This window comes from Hyperoodon ampullatus, assembly GCF_949752795.1.
Source record: "Hyperoodon ampullatus genome assembly, chromosome: 4".
Taxonomy (NCBI): domain Eukaryota; kingdom Metazoa; phylum Chordata; class Mammalia; order Artiodactyla; family Ziphiidae; genus Hyperoodon; species Hyperoodon ampullatus.
In genome coordinates, this window is record NC_136917.1 from 2,377,967 (window position 1) to 2,398,901 (window position 20,935).

At 47.9% G+C, this 20,935-nt stretch overlaps 1 protein-coding gene across 1 annotated transcript in view; it reads left to right on the forward strand.

The window, feature by feature from the left end:
- ADAMTS2 (ADAM metallopeptidase with thrombospondin type 1 motif 2) overlaps nt 1-20,935 on the forward strand; it is a gene marked incomplete at its 5' end in the record, with an annotated part of 229,139 nt that overhangs the window by 61,487 nt on the left and 146,717 nt on the right. The window contains one exon of the mRNA XM_079704077.1: nt 13,620-13,779. Coding sequence (XP_079560203.1) covers nt 13,620-13,779 — 160 coding nt within the window. The remainder of the gene's footprint in view (nt 1-13,619; nt 13,780-20,935) is intronic.

Sequence of the window (20,935 nt, forward strand, 5' to 3'; positions counted from 1 at the left end):
TAGATAATAACAACTGTTGGTGAGGACGTGGAGAAATTGGAACCCTCATACACTGCTGGTGGGAATGTAAAATGGTGCAGCTCATTTGGGAAACAGTCTGGCACAGAGTTACCATATAACTCAACAATTCCATTCCTAGATCTGTGCTCAAGAAAAATGAAAACATATGTCCACACAAAAACTTGTGCTTACATGTTCAAAGCAGCATTATTCATAAAAGCCAAAAAGTGGAAACAACCCAAATGTCCGTCAACCAGTGAATGGGTAAATAAAATGTGGTATATCTGTAAAATGGAGTATTATTGGACAATAAAAGTGAATTTACGTACTGACATTATTAGGAATCTTGAAAACATTTTACTAGGTGAATGAAAGCAGTCACAAAAGATCACATACTATATGATTCGATTTATATGAAGTGTCCAGAATAAGCAAATCCATAGAGAAAGAAAGTAGATTAGCGGTTGCAGGGGCTGGTGCATGGCAGCAGGGTCGGTGGGGCGTATTGGGAGAAAATGGGGACTGACCATAGATGTGTATGGGGTTTCTTTTTGGGGTGTTTTGAAAATGTTCTAAAATCGATTGTGGTGATAGTTGAATTGTACAGTGTAAGTGAATGAATTGTATGATATGTGAATTATAGCCCAGTAAAGCTGTTATATATTTTAAAAAGCATGAGTTTCATAGTGAGAAAATTATTCCCTTTTCAACTCTATTTTAAGCTTTCTGATTGAGTCAAGGATAGTCTCAGTTTGATACTAACAGATCTTTAACACCTCTGTAATTGTTTATAAGGAGAGAGATCAGAATTCAGGCTCAGAGTCTTAGCAGTTAGGAATATCGAGCTAGAATTGAACAAAGTTGAGTAAGGCAAAAACTGCGATGGTGGTGAAGAGAATGCTGGGCTTTGGTGCCCTCCCTGCTGGATCTGCTGGGGGCCAGTGTTGGGAGGGCAAGGCTATGTTCCCGAGACTTTTCCTGCCCTGCTGGGAAATCTGAGCAGTAGTTTAACTTCTTTGAACCTTAGAGTCCTCTGGAAATGAAATGTTTTGCCTTAAAGAATTTTAGGGGGGTTTGAATTCACACTGTATTTGAAGACTCCTGTAGAACACCTGGCTTACAGCGGGGACTGAAGCCCAGGGGTCACGCAGGTGCCACCACGCCCCTAATTTGCAGGTCATCTGACTCCGCTCCTCACTTTGCAGTTAAGGGGGCTGCAGAGGGAACAGGGCTGGCCCAAGACCAGGATTTGGAGCCAGGTCTCCTGGCTCTGCGTACAGTGATTGCTCCCTGTGGCCATCTCTCCCTCCACCCTGCCCTTCAAAGTGGGGTCTGGCTTTCCTTAGCACCCGGCTGAGCACAGGGCTTCATGGTTTTGAGCCTCAGAAACTGACTCTGGCCATCTTAGGGCAAAAGAGGGACTTTCTGGAGCAAAGGATCCAGAGGTCCTGAAACCAGTTCCAAGAAGGGGCATGACCTGTCAAGTGAACTTGTCGGGGCTCTGTGGTGCTCAGGGACGACTCTGTTTGTGGTCACTCAGCTCAGTAGAACCCTGCAAGGCCCAGTTCCAGCCATAGCTTCCCCTCTGAACTGGGAGGACAAGCCGTGGCCTACACACCAGGAGGAGGAGTGGCTTCCCAAGAGGAAGGAGGGGTGTGGATGGCACATGGCAAGGCCCCGTGGGTCCACCAAATGAGGCAGAGAGCGGGGGAGGCAAGGGCATCCATAGACAGACCGCTCCAGAAAGTGATGTTCTGGAAGGCTTAGAACAGTAGCTGACAGAGACGCAGGGGAGAAGACAAATGACTCCATGGAATTGCCGTCACTTGCTAGTGGCCAGTTCCCCCCAAGAGATGGCTGGTGCTACTTTTGGAAAAGTGGAAAAATCAATATGCAAAACATCTGCTGTGATGCTGAACTGTGAAGGGGCCTGTAGTAGCTAGGATGGAGGGGCGTAAATCCAATGGGATTTGGTTCTAATGCCTATGAGGGGTCAGCGGTTGGGGCCCAGTCCCCTCCTCATCAAGCTTCCAGGGTTGCCCTTGTCTTCCCCAGGGAGCTGGGAGGGGAAAGAGTGCCCAAGCAGGCTGGGTGAGATGCCCTGGAAGTGGCAGACCCCGTTTTGGCAGTGTCGCCACTACGCCATCATCAGACCAGGCCTCGCCATGTGGCCTCTCTCCCTGCAGGGGAGGCTGATGCCCAACTGAATCTCATGGGTTCATTACCAAAACGAAGAATGGAAGAAAGGATACAGTTCTCTCAGAGCTAAAGTATCTCCAGGAGCAGGAATCTTACCAGATGCCAGTATTTTGGGGGAATTCCTGTGGCAAGAGTGTGTGTGTGTGTGTGTGTGTGTGTGTGTGTGTGTGTGCGCACATGCATGTGTATCAGAGCAAGGTTGAGTTTGGGGCGAATGTGAGCTGATGCGGATACATGCTGTCTTGTCCTCTATCAAAATCTAGATCCTTCTGTTTTTGGACCAACTTCTTTTTTTTCTCTCTATTCTTGATTGTCACTTCTGCAACCTTGACAGACACCTGACAGTCTTCATGCCGGAGGTTGCAAGAATGACAAGGCTGAGTGACAGACCTGGTCCCCATCACACACATGCAGGTGCCTGCCACATGCTGCAGCCTGTGGCTTCCACTGAGGAGCCAGTGGGGACGGCAAACTGGGCACCTCACACATAGGAGCAGGATGCACACTTGCTTGCCTGTGAGACCCCAACACTGAGAGTGTCAGTATCTCTAGTGCTTTAAAATTCAAAGTAACAGAGGATATCTGTCAAGCCTCTTGATTCTGATAAATGTTTAACTTTTAGTTTACATTTCTAGTGACTACTTCATCAAAAACCAAACAGCAGGGAATTCCCTGGTGGTCCAGTGGTGAGGACTTGGTGCTTTCACTGCCGGGGCCCAGGTTCAATCCCTGGTCGGGGAACTAAGATGCCACAAGCCATGCAGTGCAGCTTAAAAAAAAAAAAAAAAGTAAAAAACCAAACAGCAAAGGAACAGGGCATAGAGGAAGGAGGACACAGGGCAGGAAGCTTATAAAATTCACCAAGATCTGAGAACTAGTGATTTGATTTGATGACCAAAGAACTGCCGGGTTCCAGGCCTCTGTGGAGGCACCTGAGGCTTGAGAATAGAGTCCTCCCATGAGCCTCCCTCCTGGCCAGGTTAGGCTGACAGTCACAGAGTTCAAGAGCAGAGTGGATTTCAGGTGAGAGCCAGGGTCTGGGTGTCAGCCCCTCCGTGGAACACCAGGCTGGACAGACACGGGCAGGCTCCTGATTGAATGCCCTTCATCTCAGTGTGCTTCAGAGACTTCTTTAATATTTACCAAGCGGGGAGAAGAAACTGATTCTTATTAATAAAAATTACATGTAAAACCAGATATACTTACCACTGGCAGCAGGAAAATCAAAGTCCTGGAAAAAACTCAGCAAATCATAGCCCACGTTCTGTACCTTGTCCTCTTGTCAATTTTCTTTTGCAATTTTTCAGACAGATTATTCCTGGCATGCATACTAAAATGCTTGAAAATCAGGCAATAAAAGGAACCCTGCTTTCTTTGTGGAGAGCCCCTCACCAGGCAGTACTCTGGCCAATGGCCTTGAGGGGTGATCAGCCGCTGGGCTCAGGTGGTCATCCATTGCTCCTGGGACGGTCAGTGCTGGTCTTGAGGTGGGAAGCCTCTGGCCTCAGGGTGACCGAATGCTGGTCTGGGGTGGTCATCCACTGGTCTCAAGTGGTCAGCTTCTGCTCTTGGGGCAGGTGCCATCCATGTTCATCAATGTGACCCCCAGGTATGTTCCATAGTATCCGTCAGAGACGGGCTGATGCTGGTGAGGGATATAACTTCTCCATGAGAGAACTGTCAGTTTGAAGTCTCTGGTTGCATGAGGAAACCTGAGTAAACTGGTGCCATTCTTCCGATTTATCTCAAGGCACTTCATTGCCCTTCAGATGGACCCTTGGGAGGGTCCCTGCCAGGCAGCTTGGTCAACTTGGGCCCTGGCTTCCTGACAACAGCAAGGTAGAGGTCAGCATCGAAGAGATCCAGTGCCCTTTTGTCAGCCCAGCGACCTTTCATCATAAGGCCGGTCAAGGAGAAGAACCCGATTCCTGTGTACAGGGAGACTCCAAATTGTCCTGGGGTCTCTCAGGCCAGAGATGACTGCTCCTCACCAGATTGGCTTCTGGGTCATTGTCATGCTGGGTCCCTCCAGAACAACCCCAGGATGCTGGGCCTGTGGCATAGATGGCTCTAAGCCTGGGGTACAAGTGTCCCTCCAGAAGAGGGGGCTGCCCTGCTGGACCCTGATGCCCCAGTGCCCTGCCTTAATTGTCAGGGTAGGCCTGGTCTCCACCCAGGTGATACTCGTTCCATCTCGGGTCTGGGGTTGGATTCCTAGACCCCGTGTGTCCCTGGCAGGCCTTCCCACCCCTCAGTCTCAGTTTTCTCCTTTGGAAAGCAAGCAGGTAGATGACATCACTTGGGTTGCAGAGTGCTTCCTACGTGTGCCCTGGTTCTGAGTGCCTCCCAGGCTGCATACGCTCCTGAAGCAACCACATGAGGGGAGGGAGAGCCGCCCCCCTTTACAGGCGAGTAATTGGAGGCCCAGGAGCTTTGGCACCTGGGCCGAGGCAACCTGGCCAGACAGAAATGGTGCCGGGAACTCAGAACACCAGACTCCCCGACCATTCACCTGATGCCAACCTGCCACATGTCCTTGAATGGGTTCCATTAATTAGAGGGGTTTGAGACACCAGTCTTCCCCCAAACCACAAACATGGGAAACGTCAATGGCTGCGTAGAGAAATGTTTGCTATTGTAAACACTCTTAACCATGTGCCAGTAGAAGGGGATGGCCCACAGTATACTCACCCTGCCATCTGTCTCTCTCTCAGAGAACACATCCTGCAGTTTTGGAGTCATTTATTTACTCATCTTGCAAACATTTGCTCACCCTCTCCAGGCCTGGAAGGGCCCTGGGACCCAGGGATGAGTCAGAGTGTGGGGGCTTGCAGGGTTACCATGGGTCTTTCCTCTCTGGTACCTTCCTACAGTCTGGTGACCTTGGTGTCCCAATCTTGGCCCTCATCGCTCTGGCTCCTGCCCTTCCTCTTTGTCCTGGACCCCTTCCCCAGAAGTCCAAGATGCCTTAAGCCTGTGTCCCCAGGGGTCTGCAGCTCTTGCGCCTCATCCTGTGCTGTTCAGAGAATGGCCACCCACTTCATCCCACTACCCACTGGGACCATGTATTAGTTTCCTGCAGCTGTTGGAAATTACTGAAAACAACAGAAACTTTCTCTCTCACAGGTCTGGAGGCAAAAGTAGGTGTGTATTCCCAGGGCTGTATTCCCTCTGGAGGCTCAAGCGGAGAACCCTAAAGGGAACCTCTGGCCACTGCCAGCTAAGCAGATGGACAACAGGAAATGCCAGCCTTTCTGATGTTTTGAGAGAATCTGGAAATCTGCTCATTTATGTGGAGCCCTCTGATTCTTAAGTCGGAGCAACTAATTCAAGCTTTTAAAAACCCCTGAGTGAAGTCACTAAGTTGATGTGTTAGGGGACCCCAGCCTCCATCCCCCAACAAAGATGAATAATTAAACAGCTATCCATGAACAAAAACAACTCTAGGAGAGCTCAGGAGTCCACTTAAGAAACTTCAGTAACACAGTGGAACAAAAAACTTGAGAATAACTGCACAAGAAGAGAGGGAAGACAGCTTCATTCTGCCTGCATCATCCTGTCATCCCCAGCAAGAAAGAGTTTCCCTCACCGGGAAAGGGAGAGTGGGGTGAGCAACCAGTTTCCCTAGCCTCTTTGGGCACTGCACAAAGAACCCACTTTGGTTTCACCCCACCCAGAGACCAGCAAAGGCGAGATGAATAGAAACAGCTAGGAACAAGGAAGGACGGGGCTCCCACCAGCCATGTACTGGGAGCGACCATGGTTCTTTGTGGCCTGCTCTGCAGAGGACCCCAGCAGCTTTCACTACTGAAGAAACCAATGGCCAACACAGCTGCTGCAAACCTCCTGCAGATTTTAGAGCTGAGGTTTTGCTCTACAGGTTTTTGAATTCACAGACACCAGGCACCTGAGCCCTTTTGCTTCCTCCATCCCCATCCCCATCCCCACCCCCGCCCTCAACAGTTGATCTGCACGGGCAACTGGCCCAGGCCTCTGCAGCTGCATAAGTGCAAAACGCCAGCCTAGACCACTGTGGTTGACCCCTACCACTGTGCATCCACTCAGGACTAGCCTCCAGCTGTGCACATGTATGCCATCAACCTGATTCCCATCACCAGCTTCCACTGCCATGTGTGCCCCCATGGTGAGACCCTGCAGCCCTAAGAGTGCACATCAACAGCCAGGGCTCAGTTAGCTGCTAGTGTGCCCACAGTTGACACTTGTCCTTCCTGCTGTCCCTGACCCTTGTCATGAGTGTGTCTGCAACTGGACACTGCTACTACCCAGGCACCTGCAGCTGGCCCCTGAAGCTGTGTGTGTGCATACCACTGGCTCTGGCCACCACCACTGCATAACCTGGTCCCTAGCTGCTGGACCTGGAGGCCCCACTGAAGACCTCAAGAGTCCTTGCAACCATTGTGGACTCCCTGCAGCAGCTGTCACCAAGGACCACACAACTGTTGATGTCATGGATCTAGCAGCCTGAGCCAAGGAGACATCACCTCTCCTCTGGACCCAAAGCCACCATACTCCCCACACTTGGTGCTCTGCATCGCTAGATCCAGTGTGCCCCCCACCTCACTGCAGGTGAAGGTCTTTCTTACTGAAGTCAGTCCATAACATCTGGAAATGTGCAGAAAGCTATGCAAGGTACAAGGATTTTGAAGAATTGGGGAAACATCACATCATCAAAGGAACACAGTAAATTTCCAGTAACTGACCCACAAGAAATGAGATACATGAATTGCCTGACGAAAAAATCAAAAGTATTGTTCTAAAGATGCTCAGAAAGCTACAGGATAACACAGATAAACAATTTAATGAAATCAGGAAAACAATACAAGAACAAAATGAAAATTTCAACAAAGAAATAGAAAACATAAAAAGAACCAAACAAAATTTTGGAGCTGAAGAATACAATGGCTGAAGAATTCAATAGAGAGCATCAACACCAGCTGGACCAAGCAGAAGAGAAAATCAGTGAACTAGAAGACAGATCATTTGAAATTATCTAATCAGTGGAGCAAGAAGAAAAAAGAATTAAAAGGAATGAGGAAAACTATGGGACTCATTAAGAGAAACAATCTATGCATTATTGAAGCCCAAGAAGGAAAATAGGGGGAGAAAGTGGCAGAGGGTTTATTTAAAGAAACAATAGCTGAGAACTTCCCAAACCTTGGAGAGAGATTTAGACATCTAAGTTCGTGAAGCTACTAGGTCACCCCAAAATGATCTTCTCCAAGACACATTATAATAAACTATCTAAAAGCAAAGACAAAGAGATCATTTTAAAAGTAGCAAGAGAAAAAAATTTCTCTCATCCAAGAGAATCCCAATAAGGCCATGAGTGGATTTCTCAGCAGAAACCTTGCAGGCCAGGAGAGAGTAGAATGATATATTCAAAGTGCTGAAAGGAAAAAACTACCAACAAAGAATGTTTTACTTGGTAAAGTGTCTTTCAGAAATGAAGGCAAGATAAAGACTTTCTCAAACAAACAAAAAGAGAGCTCATTACTACTAGATCTACCTTATGAGAAATGCTGAAAGGAGTTCTTTAAGCTGAAGCAAAATGACACTAATTAGTAATATGAAAACACATGAATATATATAACACACTGGTAAAGGTAGGTATATGATCAACTTCAGAATACTCTAATTCTGTAATATGGTGGTGTGTTAACTACTTAACGCTAGTATACAGGTTAAAGAACCAAAGTATTACAAATAGCTATAGCTACAATGATTTGTTAATGGATACACAATATAAAAATATGTAAATTGTAATGTCAAAAACGTAAAATGTGGAGGTGAGGAATAAAAGTACAGGGTTTTTGCATTCAATTGAAATTAAATTGTTATTAACTTAAAATAAACTGTTATATCTCTAAGATGTTTCAAGTAAGCCTCAGAGTAACCAAAAACCAAAACCCTTTATACACACAAGATAAAAATACACACAAGATACAGAGAAGGGAATCAAAGTACACCACTACAGAAAGTCATCAATTCACAAAGGAAGACAGCAAGAGAGGAAGAAAGGAATTACAAAAAAGTCCAAAAATAATTAACAAGGTGGCTTTGGTAAGTCCTTACTTATCAATAATTACTTTAAATATAAGTGGGTTAAATTCTCCAATCAAAAGATATAGAGTGGCTGAATAGATTAAAACAAAAAAACAAACAGACAAAACAAAACAAAAAACCAAGACCCAACTATATGTTGCCAACAAGAGATTCACTTCAGCTTTAAGGACACACATAAGCTCAAAGTGAAGGGATGGAAAAAGATATTCCATGCAAAGGGAAACCAAAAGAGAGCAAGGGTAAGCTATACTTACATAAGACAAAGCAGACTAAGTCAAAAAACTGTAATGAGAAACAAAGAAGGTCATTATATAATGATAAAGTGGTAATTCATCATGAGAATATAACAATTGTAAATATATATGCACCCAACATCAAAGCACCTAAATATATTAATCAAATAGTAATAGATCTAAAAGGAGAAATAAACAACAATACAATAACAGTAGGAGACTTCAGTGCCCCACTTTCAGCAATGGATAGATCATCCAGACAGAAAATCAATAAGAAAACATTGGACTTGAGCTATGCTGTAGGCCAAATGGACCTAACAGATATTTAACAGAACATTCCACCCAACAGTAGCAGGATATGCATTTTTCAAGCCTGCATGCAACTATTTCCAGGATAGGTCATATATTATTAGGTCAAAAAACGAGTCTTAGCAAATTTAAAAGACTGAAATCATACCAAGTAACTTTTCTGACTACAATGGTATGAAACTAGAAATCAGTAACAGGAGGAAAACTGGAAAATTCACAATACATAGAAATTAATACACTCCCGAACAACCACTGGGTCAAAGAAGAAATCAAAAGGGAATAAAGAAAATATCTTGAGACTAACAAAAATGGAAACACAACATACCAAAACTTATGTGACACAGCAGAAGCAGTTCTGAGAGGAAAGTTTATAGCAATAAATGCCTAGAATAAAAAAGAAAGATCTCAAATAAACAACCTAACTTTATATCTCAAGGAACTAGGAAAAGATGAACAAACTAAGCCCAAAGTTAGCAGAAGGAAGGAGGTAACAAAGATCAAAGTAACAATAAGTGGAATAGAAAATAGAAAAACAGTGAAAAATATAAACAAAACTAAGATTTGGTTTTTTGGAAAAAATAAAATTGACAAACGTTTAGCTAGACTTACCAAGAAAAAGAGAAGACTCATAATAAATGAAAGAGGAGACATTACAGCTGATATTACAGAAATATAAAGGATCACTAGAGACTACTATGAATACGTATACACCAACAAATTGACCAACCTAGAAGAAATGGATAAATTACTAGAATCATACAACCTACCAAGACTGAATCATGAAGAAATAATCTGAACAGACCAATAATGAGTAAGGAGATTGAATCAGTAATCAAAAATCTCTAAACAAAGAAAAGCCCAAGACTACATGATGTCATGGGTAAATTCTACCAAACATTTACTGAAGAATTAATGTCAACCCTTCTCAAACTCTTCCAAAAATTTAAAGAGGAGGGAACACTCCTAAACTCATTTTTATGAGGCCAGCATTATCCTAATACCAAAGCCAGATAAGGACACTATAAGAAAAGAAAACTACAGGCGCATATCCCTGATGAATATAGATGAAAAAATTCTTGACAAGCCGAATTCAACAGCACATTGAAAAGATTATACACCATGATCAAGTGGGATTCATCCCTGGGATGCAAGGTTGGTTCAACATATGCAAATCAATAGATGTGATATACCACCTTAATAGAATGAAAAATAAAATTTATATGAACATTTCAATAGGTGCAGAAAAAGCCCTTGATGAAATTCAACATCTTTCCTGATAAAAACTCTAAACAAATTAAGTATAGAAGGAACATACCTCAACATAATAAAGACCATATGTGACAGCCCATAGCTAATATCATACTCAGTGATGAATAGTTGAAAGCTTTCTCTCTAAGATCATGAATAAGACAAGGGTGCCCATTCTCACCACTCCTATTCAAAATAGTACTGGAACTTGCTTTCTTGCCAGAGCAAGGAAAAGTAATAAAAGACATCCAAATAGGAAAAGAAGTAGGAAAATTATCCCTGCTTCCTTATGACATGATCTTGTATGTAGAAAATTCTAAAGACTCCACCAAAAAAACTGTTAGAACTAATTAACAAATTCAGTAAAGTTTTAGGATACAGAATCAACATACAAAAATCAGTTGCATTTCTATACACTAACAGTGAAGTATCTGAAAAAGAAATAAAGGAAACATTTCCATTTACAATAACATCTAATATAGTAAAATACTTAGGGATAAATTTACCCAAAGAAGTGAAAGATCTGTGCACCGAAAACTATAAGATACTGATTAAAGATATTGAAGAAGACACAAATAAATGGAAAGATATACTGTGTTCATGGATCAGAAGAGTTAATATTGTTAAAATATCCATAGTGCCCCAAACCATTTATAGATTCAATGCAGTACCTATCAAAATTACAAATTCCAATAGAAAAAAAATCCTAAAAATTTTATGGAACCACAAAAGACCTCAAATAGCCAAAGCAATGTTGAGACAGAACAAAGTTGGAGGCATCACACTTCCTGATTTCAAACTACATTACAAAGCTATAGTAATCAAAACAGTATGGTCCTGACATAAAAACAGACACATAGACCAAGGGAACAGAATCAAGACCCCAGAAATAATCCTATGCATATACAGTCAACTTATATTTGACAAGGGAGCCAAGAATAATTAATGTGAAAATATGGTCTTTTCAATAAATGGTGCTGGGAAAACTGGATATTCACATGCAAAAGAATGAAATTGGACCCCTGTCCTACATTATTCACAAAAATTAACTGGATTAATTTGGAAATGGATTAAAGACTTAAACCTAAGACCTGAGACCATAAAACTCTTAGAAGAATACATAGGGGAAAAGCTCCTTGGCATTGGTCTTGCCAGTGATTTTTTGGCTATTACACCAAGGTATAAGCAATAAAAGCAAAAATCAACAAGTGGGACTACATCACACTATAAAACTTCTGCATAGCAAAGGAACTATCAACAAGATGAAAAGGCAACATAGAGAATGAAAGAAAATATTTGCAAACCTCTTATTGGATAAGGGATTAATATCCAAAATGTAGAAGGAACTCATACAACTCAAAAGGCATATATATATATATATATATATATATATATATATATATATATATCAATTTAAAGTGGGCAAAGGACCCAAACAAACATTTTTCCAAAGAAGACATACAAATGGGCAATAAGTATGTAAAAAGGTGCTCAACATTACTAATCATCAGGGAAACACAAGTTAAAACCACAGTGAGATATCATGCCACATCTGTTAGAATAGTCATCAAAAAGACAAGAGATAACAAGTGTTGGTGAGGATGTGGAGAAAGGAAACCTTTGTGCACTGTTGATGGGAATGAAAATTGGTTTAGTCACTATGGAAACCAATATGGAAGTTCCTCAAAAAATTAAAAATAGAACTACCATGTGACCAACAATCCCACTTCTGGCAATGTGCCCAAAGAAAATGAAAACAGGATACTGAAGAGATATCTGTACTCCCATGTTTATTACAGCATTATTCACAATGGACATGGAAGCAATCCAAATGTCTATCTGTGGATGACAAATTGATAAAGAAATGTGGTACATATGTACAATGGAATATTATTCAGCCTTTATAAAGAAGGAGATCCTGCCATTTGTGATAAAATGGCTGAAACTGGAGGATAGTGTGCTAAGTGAAATAAACTAGACACAGAAAGACAAATACTGCAAGATCTCACTTACGTGTAGAATCTAGAATGGTCAAACTCATAGAAGTAGAGTGTCAGATGGTGATTGCCAGGGGCTGGAGGGAGGAGGAAATGTCAAAGAGCACAGAATTTCAGTTATGCAAGATAAGAAAGTTCTGGAGATCTTTTATATAGCACAGTGCCTATAACTAACAATATTCTATCAAAAACATATCATATACTTAAAATTTGCTAAGATGGTTGATAGTAGTGTTCTTACCACAAAAAAATGATAACAATAAAAAGGGTGGGAGGATACTGTGAGAGGTGATGGATATGTTTATGGCCTTCATGGTGGTGATGGTTTCATGAATGTATACTCATTCCCAAACTCACTGAGTTGTATATATTAACTATGTACATCTTTTTACATGTCAGTCATGCCTCAAAAAAGGGGTTTTAAAAAACCCCTAAACCCCGAGTGGGTCATAAGTGTGTGATCTAAAGGAAGTACATCTGCAGGTTGACACAGTGGGGACTCCTAGTGTAAGACTATTGGTTTATGGATAATGGACCAAAAAATCAAAAGTGTGGGAGCTGGATGGGGCAGTGATGGCAGGATGGCCTCAAGGGGAGGGCAGGGCCATGTACCTGCAGTAGGGGCGTGGCATTTGGGGGTCTGAGCCAAGCACTGAAGGGAGAATTAGAGTTTACTGGATGGCCAAGGCTGGGGGCAGGAGCAGCGCCTTCCAAGCTGAGGGCTTCGTGGGTTCAGGAGCCTGAAGGCCAGGCAGTGTGCACTGTATTGGAAGGACAGGACTGTTTCAGCGACTGGTGTGAGGTGTGTGAGCTGGGGGCAAAGAGGACAGTGGCAGGCTGAGAGCCTTGGATGCCAGAGTACAGAGTAGCCTGAATCCTGATTGGGACAAGGGTTCATCGAGGGCTTTGCAGCATGGAAGAGCCACAGCCAGTTTTGGGGGAGGCTTCAGTTGCTGTAGAGTCTGGGCTGGTGACTGTTGCAGATACAAGGATAGACAGTGGGGACTGTGGCCAGCTGCAGTGGTGCATGCTCCATCCGTGGTGTCCACTGCTGGGTGCCAGGCACTGTGGTCAGAGCCTGCATTTTCCAAGGAAAGATGGAATCCCATTTTTGAAACATGAAATCCCATCATTTTGAGTGTTGGGTTCAGAACTTTGAAAACACTCTTTGGGTCCAACTGAACATATCTGTGGCAGATTCAGTCCTGACAGTTTTGGCCTTTGTCTTGGACTTTGGGCTCCTGGGGGTGAAGGTGGGGGATAACCCAGGCAAGAACTCCTTCCTCAGACAGGGTTCATCACCCCCAAATGGCTCTGGCCTTGGTGGCTGGAAGTGGAGCCTTTGGAATGATGGGGCCTCTAGGCCCACCTGTTTGTGCCCTTCCCAGCCTGGGGTTCAAGGCTTGCACCTAGCTGGGGTGCTGGGCAGGGTTCGCTGGGCCCTGCTCAGCCAGGTTGGAGGTTCTGCTCTCTGTGGCCCTCCTCACTGCTTCTCTTCCTTGGTCTGCTGTGCGCTGGGAATTTGAACAGTCTCATCTTTGCCCTGCAGGCTGGCCTGATCCGTATGGAGGAGGAGGAGTTCTTTATCGAGCCCCTGGAGAAAGGTCTGGTGGCAAAGGAGGCTGAGCAGGGCCGTGTGCATGTGGTGTATCGCCGGCCGCCCACATCCAGACCCCCTCTTCTCGGGGGGCCACAGGCCCTGGACACAGGTAAGGCTGCTGCAGGTGGGAGGGTGGCATGGTGTACCCTGAATGTCCCCCCTGGGGAATCCAGGTGCCTTTTCTGTATCTCTGGTCCCAGGCCAAGGCTGAGACCCGCCCTTGCTGACCACATAGCACAGTGGGTGTGCTGGGATGCTGGGTCAGGGACCTCTGCTTTGGGTGTATGTGGGCCATAAGCTGGTAGGTCTGAGGCCTCCACAGCAGGCAGTAAAGGCTGCCTGAGGGTCTTACCTTTGGCTGCCTGAGGGCTGGCAAGTGTCAGGGAGGAGGCAAGACCCAGACGAGGCCTGTACCCCGGCCCGAGTCTCGCGCCTGTGTCTCTGAGCCTATGCCTCTGAAGATGTCTGCTGCCCCCTTGCCGCCACCCCCAGCCTCTTTCCCCTGCCTCTGTGCTGTGCTTTCCCTGCAGTGGTGACCACATATCCCTGGCTGCTCACAGAGAAAGGCCCTGAGTGCTTCTTTGTCCCCAGTTGGACCCTGCTCCCTCTGGGAGACAGCTCAGATGCCAGGAGGGGACGGAAGTGCTCCACAAAGACCCCAGAGGTGCTCCCAGCAGCCTCAGCAACCTATGCACAGACTCACTTGGTTTTATCTTTTTCAGCTTAGAATCAAAGTGCGCTCTGGGCCCAGGGGCATGGAAGGAGCTACTGGGCAGGCGGTGCAGCCTCTCAGAGCCCTCCAGGAGGACACACCTACCCTCAGCCCAAACCTCCCCAGCATTCTCAGGATCTCAGGTCCCGGGCTTCAGTGAGGCCAGGTTGGGGTCTGGCTGTGGTCCTGGCAGTGCCCAGGCTCTGTGCTTGGCTCTTGCAGGGTGGGCTTAGCCCTCAGTTTTGGGTTCTAGATTCCTGGCTGTGCTCGCCCATGGCCAGGGCAGGTGGCAGCAGGCACGGCATTGAGGCCTCGGTCTTGAGTCAGGCTCATCTGCATGTTTACAGTGAGCCCTGGAGGCCCTACTGGGCCAGCCCAGCTGTGCTGTGATTAGCCGAGACACCCCCATTGCCTCAAGTAGCCTTGGCTCATTTAATTTAGGTCTCTCTGAGTTCCCGGCTGGCAGATCAGTTGGGTGCGGCCTGGCAAGGCACCATTCTAATTTCAAGGAATGGTATCAGATACTTTTCAAAGGAATTGTCCCATCAGAAATCCCAGTGCTCTCTAGAGCCGATCAATACTTCCAGCGGCACCTTCTTCCCAGATGATGAATCGTAGGTCTCCTGCCAACAGTGGAGGGGTCACCCCAGGCACTGCCCGTCTGGCCTTCCCCAGCTTCAGCCCCTGCTACCTCTTTCCCACCCGTGGGCTTCTTTCTCTGCATGGGGGGAAATGGAGAGTAATCCCATTGGGTGAGGGCAGGAGTGGAAATGGGGCAGGGGAAGTGCCCCAGACCAGGGATCAGGGCCCTGGAGTTGCTCCTCACTGGCCGTCTGCCCTTGGGCAAGTTTGGGCCTCTGGCCTCTGCCTTCTCATCTGTCCTGTGGGATTAAAAATGCCTGTGTCTCACAGAGCTGAGGACCTGGCCACTTTGGGCTTGGTGCTTCTGGACTGGCCTCTACTGGAAGATTCAGGGGGTTCCCTGGGGGCCCACTTAGGCTGGGTGAGGTGGAGCCTGCACAGTGAGGCTGCCAGGTGCCCTGGGCCAGGGTGCCAATCCCAAATTCAATGTGGTACCTATCTCCTGAACATGGCAGCCGTCCTTCATGGCCTGACAGGCCTTGCCTTATTTCCTGGGCTTCTGTTGGCCTTTTGGCATCTTCTCTTGAATCCTGCCCCCAACCTTCTCATCCGGCTATCTCTCGTGAGAGCTTGGAACTCAGAACACAGGAAAGGAATTTCAAACTCAGAATAAGCCCAGAAACCATTGACCTTAGAAGAGGGAAGGCCAATTGCATGGGTCTGGGGCTGAGGCTGCACTGAAATGGGGTGGGGTGAGCTCTAGACCTCAGCCCAGGGCTGTGGGTGTGTAGGCTGAAGGCTGCGGGCCAAGGACAGTAGGTCTCAGCCACAGGCCCAGAGTCTGGCGCCAGACCCACTTTCCTTGACGTCCCTGCCCAGTGTCAGCGTGACCCTGTGTGGGTGACTTGTCCACAGAGAGCACATTTCTCCCTGCATGTGCCTGATTGTTTCCACTGGGCCCAGGGCTGAGGCCCACTCACTGACTGGAGGCAGTCCAGACATATTTTATGCTGGAGCTAGTCTGAGGGCCCACGGTGACCCCCAACAGTCTTGCTGTCTGTCAGCCCAGGCCTTGTCAGGGCCCACGGTGGCAGCTGGGAGATATGTAAAAGGAGTGTCCTTGGCTGAGCGTGTTTGCTCCGTGCTCTTTCCTGCAAGAGGACATGGCCTACTGGGCACAGAACACCAGGACCTCCATGCAGAGGCTCTCAGGATGTGTGTGTGAGTGTGTGTGTATAAGGCTAGGAGACCCTTTCTTCTGGTGAATTCTGATGCGAACCCTGATATGTCAGGGTGGCTCTGGCCAAAGAAGGCAGGAGGTACTGACTGGAAGCTTCCTCCTGCCCCTGCAGGGCAACTTCTGGAAGCAGGTTTGAAATACCCTGGCCATTTATCAATGGACAATGGATATAATGGGTCCTCGGAGGAAGGGGAAGGGGAAACACCTGTCCTGGGCCTCCTGGTCTGGGAGATTAGCATCTGGCTGGGTGTGGGTGTGCGAGTTGGGGTGGGGGTGCCTGCAGAGGGTGGTGAGGGTATAGGTGAGGGGGCGTGTGGGATGGGGTGTTTGTGGGAGTGTGTGTTGTACACAGCTCCTCCAGAGCATTGAGACACGCTGCCATTGCCCTGTTTTCCCTGAGCAGCCAACAGGCTTCCTGGGGTGGTCTCAGGAGCTCCCGGACACTCAGAGCATCATTGTCACTAACGGTCTCCATCATCTTAGTTCGGCTACTGGTTTGCAGACCGCCCAGGGAAAGGATGGAAAATGATGCTTTTAGCATGTCTTCCAGGACTCAGGCCACGGTTAGAGGTTGCACTGGGCAGCTTAGCCCACAGCAATGTCACCCTCAGGCCCTGGAGGAGGGTACCGGGGTGGACAAGGGACTGAAGGAGACCAGGATGACTTTGTTTCCCTCACTGGACTCACAGGTGTTGCAGAAGTGTCTCTGCTTGGCTCTGCTGGGCCTGGGAGCCTGGCTGGGCCAGAAGGGCAGGGCTCCAAGGCCAGGGTGCCAGTGTGGCCTTTTGGGGAGAGGAGATTCAGGCATGTCCAGGCCTCTGCTGGACTGGACCTTTCCCCAGCACCCTGAGTCCCTTTCTCAGCCTTCCCCAGAGCCAGCCCTGTGCCCAGGGCCATATGTTGGGAGGTGTGCTGTGTAACATTGCCCTCTCTGGTGTTTGCACGTGTGTGCATGCATGTGTGTTTGCATTTGTATACAAGCATGGAGAGAGCCTCACTCCCAGTTCTAGGCCACTGCCTGAGCACTGCCCTGGCTGCCATCTGTTAACACTGTCTGGGGTTGTTGAGGGGGAGTCAGGGCCAGTGGGTACAGGATAAGGAGCCCAGCCCAGCCTGGAAGCCCTGCTCACAGCTTGCACTGGGTGATCCTGGCATGTCACACCCCTCTGAGTCTCAGGCTGCTATGACACATTACCACCAACTGGGCGGCTTAGGACAACAGCACTTCATTCTCTCATAGTTTGGGAGGGCAGAAGTCTGAAGTCAGTCAGTGTCACTGGGCTGAAATCAAGGTGTCAGCAGGGCTGGTTCCCTCTGGAGGCTCTAAGGCGAATCTGTTCGTTGCCTCTCCCAGCTTCTGGTGGCTGCTGGCATTCCTTGGCTTGTGGCTGCATCACTCCAATCTCTGCCTTCGTGGTCACATCACCTCCTCCTCTTCTGTGTGATGTCTATCTCCCTCTGCCTCCCTCTTATAAAGGATGCAGGTAATGGCATTGGGATTCACCCTGATAATCAGAATGATCTCCACCTCTCAAGATCCATAATCTAATCACATCTACAAAGTCCTTTTTTGCCGTATAAGATAACATTCACAGGTCCTAGTGATTAGAATCTGGTATCTTTGGGGGCCACCATTCAGCTTATGCAGGAAGCAAATCGGCCTCCCTTTCAAGGCTGGCCGTGCAATGAATGGGGTGCACGTCCGTGGAGGAGCAGCACTGCAGGTACCCTTCACTCCTTCTCAGGGGACAGTGCTCAGGCACAGCCCAGGCAGACCCCTTGCCCCTCTTCTGCCTCTGCTGGACCCTAGTGCCATCTCAGCCAGACTGTGGGGCCTGGTGGGCTATGGCTGGTCTGACCCTAAGACCAAGTAAGCGGAGATGTGGCCTTGCTGGTCACACCAAGGGAGGCTGAACTGGAGACTCTGGGAAAGTCCCCACTGTGTGGGAAAGACCCCTGGGCCACATACCGGGCATGTGGTCTCTCTGTCAGGCACATGTGCAAGAAGTCCTGCCATCCCAAGACAAGGGCCGCAAACTTAAGAGACCTGCAGCGCCCGGCAGGCAATGCCAATAAGGACAATGGCAGAGGATAAGAAAAAGAATTACACCCACCCTTGGCCTGGCCTTAATTTTCCTGCTTTTTTTTTTTTTTTTTGCGGTACATGGGCCTCTCACTGTTGTGGCCTCTCCCGTTGCGGAGCACAGGCTCCGGACGCGCAGGCTCAGCGGCCATGGCTCACGGGCCCAGCCGCTCCGCGGCACGTGGGATCTTCCCGGACCGGGGCACGAACCCGTGTCCCCTGCATCGGCAGGCTGACTCTCAACCACTGCGCCACCAGGGAAGCCCAATTTTCCTGCTTTTGATATAAACACGGGCACAGAGAGAATGTCTCTGCTAAAATGGAAACGGCAATGTGAGTGCAGTGGCACATGGCATTTGGCCCTGGCCTCACCGTGGGCACAGCACAGATGACAGACTTCGTCCACAGGGGCAGCCCCTCCTCAGCTCCCCTGACCAAGACCTGGTGGGACTGTGGGCCTGGGACAGCCAATCCTCTTACTGTCAAAAGAATCCAGACATCAGCACTTTTATTTGAACCCTCCTGATTTTAAATTGTTGCTTCAAATTTCTGAAAAGCACCACATGGGCCAAATAAAACATGACCCCCATTGGCCACATGTGCTTTATGAGAGACAGAGGTGGACGTGTCCTTTACCCTCCTCCACAGGCCTCCTGCAGTCCCTGGGCATGGCCTTGGGACCAAAGAAGGGCTGTGAGCTCCTGCTAGGCAGGTGGTACCCCGTCCCGCGAGCTGCTGTTGGGCTGCAGTGTCTCCCACCCTGCCTTGCACTTGGCCCTGGGCTGAAGGAAGAGAAGCCAGACATCTCAGTGTCTGTGACCTTGGCTGCCTCCTTCTCGGAAACAGCCAGTGCCAAGCCTTTGCCCGCTGCTGTCAGGCTGCGGCATCCTCCCTGGCGGGCAGAGGAGGCATGCTGCCCTCGGGAGCGCTCCGCCCTGCTGCTGCCAAGGAAAGCCTGAGAGGACGGAAGGGCAGGGTGCCAGTGCTGCGTGGCTTCTCCACGTGGCCAAGCGTGGCCAGCCCGCACAGTCTCCACCCAGCAGCCCGCAGCCCTTCCTCCCCTCCTGAGCTGCTGCATGTCTCTGCCCCGTCCCACTGCCTTGAGCCACATAGTTTTCTGGGCTGCTGAGGAACCAGGAGTGAAGCTCATGTAGGCACTCAGGGCAGGAGCCAGAGGGCTGGAGCTGATGCTGGGAGCTCGCAGAGGCTGTGTGATGTCCTGCAGGCAGCCCCAGCAGGGAAGGGGCCTGACAGTTAGTGCTGTATTTCAGCCAGCCTGCTGTGGTCCAGGCTGGGGGCAGGGAGGCCAGAGCGATGGTGCAGGGAGAGTGCAGCCCTCTCAGGACAGGCCGTGGGTGGGAAGCGGGCAAGGCTCCACTTGGTGGTAGAAGGTTGCCAGGCGTACCTTGGTGATGCAGTGGGTATGAGTCATAAGGGTGAGCCCTGGTGGTGGGTGAGGGGTGGATAACGGGGTAGGCGATGTGGAGGGGGCACTAACTTGCTGGAAGCCAGATTGGGGAGGCTTTCTGTGCTATAGCGGTTTATGTCTTAGTGTCCTGTTGCCACTGTAAGAAGTTACCATAAACTCAGTGGCTTAAAAAAACACAGATTTGGGCCTCCCTGGTGGCGCAGTGGTTGAGAGTCCGCCTGCCGATGCAGGGGATACGGGTTCGTGCCCCGGTCTGGGAGGATCCCATATGCCGCGGAGCGGCTGGGCCCGTGAGCCATGGCTGCTGAGCCTGCGCATCCGGAGCCTGTGCTCCGCAACGGGAGAGGCCACAACAGTGAGAGGCCCGCGTACCACAAAAAAAAAAAAAAAAAAAAAAAAAAAAAAAAAAAAAAAAAAAAACACAGATTTATTCTCTTACAGTTCTGGAGGTTAGAAGTCCAAAATGGATCTTAAGGGACTAAAATCAGGGTGTCAGCAGGGCTGGTTCCCTCTGGAGGCTCGAGAGGGGAATCTGTTTCTTGCCTCTCCCAGCTTCTGGTGGCTGCCGGCATTCCTTGGCTTGTGGCTGCATCACTCCAACCTCTGCTCTGTGGTCACAGTGTCTTCTCATCTGTAGTAAGTTTCTCTCCGTTTCCCTTTTATAAAGACACTTGTGATTACATTTGGCTCACCCGGATAATCCAGGAGAATTTTCTCATTTCAAGATCCTTACCTGCATCACATCTCTTGATGTGATATGCAGGGGGGAAAAAAAAAAAAAAAGAGTCTCTCTCTCTCTTTTTTTTTTTTTTTTACTTATAACAGATATAACAAAAGTTTAATATCCTAACTATATAAAGAGCTCCCAGAGATCAATATAAAAAATTACAAATTATCTGAAAAAAACAATTGAGCCACAGATATTAAGAGGCAAATAGGAAATGCATTAACAGAGGGAAATACAGATCGTTAATAAACATCTGCAGAGTCTCTTTAGCCATATAGGGCTATACTCACAGGTTCTGGAGATTAGTATGTGACATCCTGGGGGCCATGATTCAGCCTGCGTGATATCAAAATGTTGAAGGCTGAGGTCCTGGCAGAAGTGGAAGAGAGGCCCTCGGCAGGCTTTGCACCCTGAGTCCCGGATCTGGCCAGAGTCCAAGTGCTGGGACCTCTCTCTGTGTCCCCAACCCAGGTACTTCCTGAGCCATTTGCA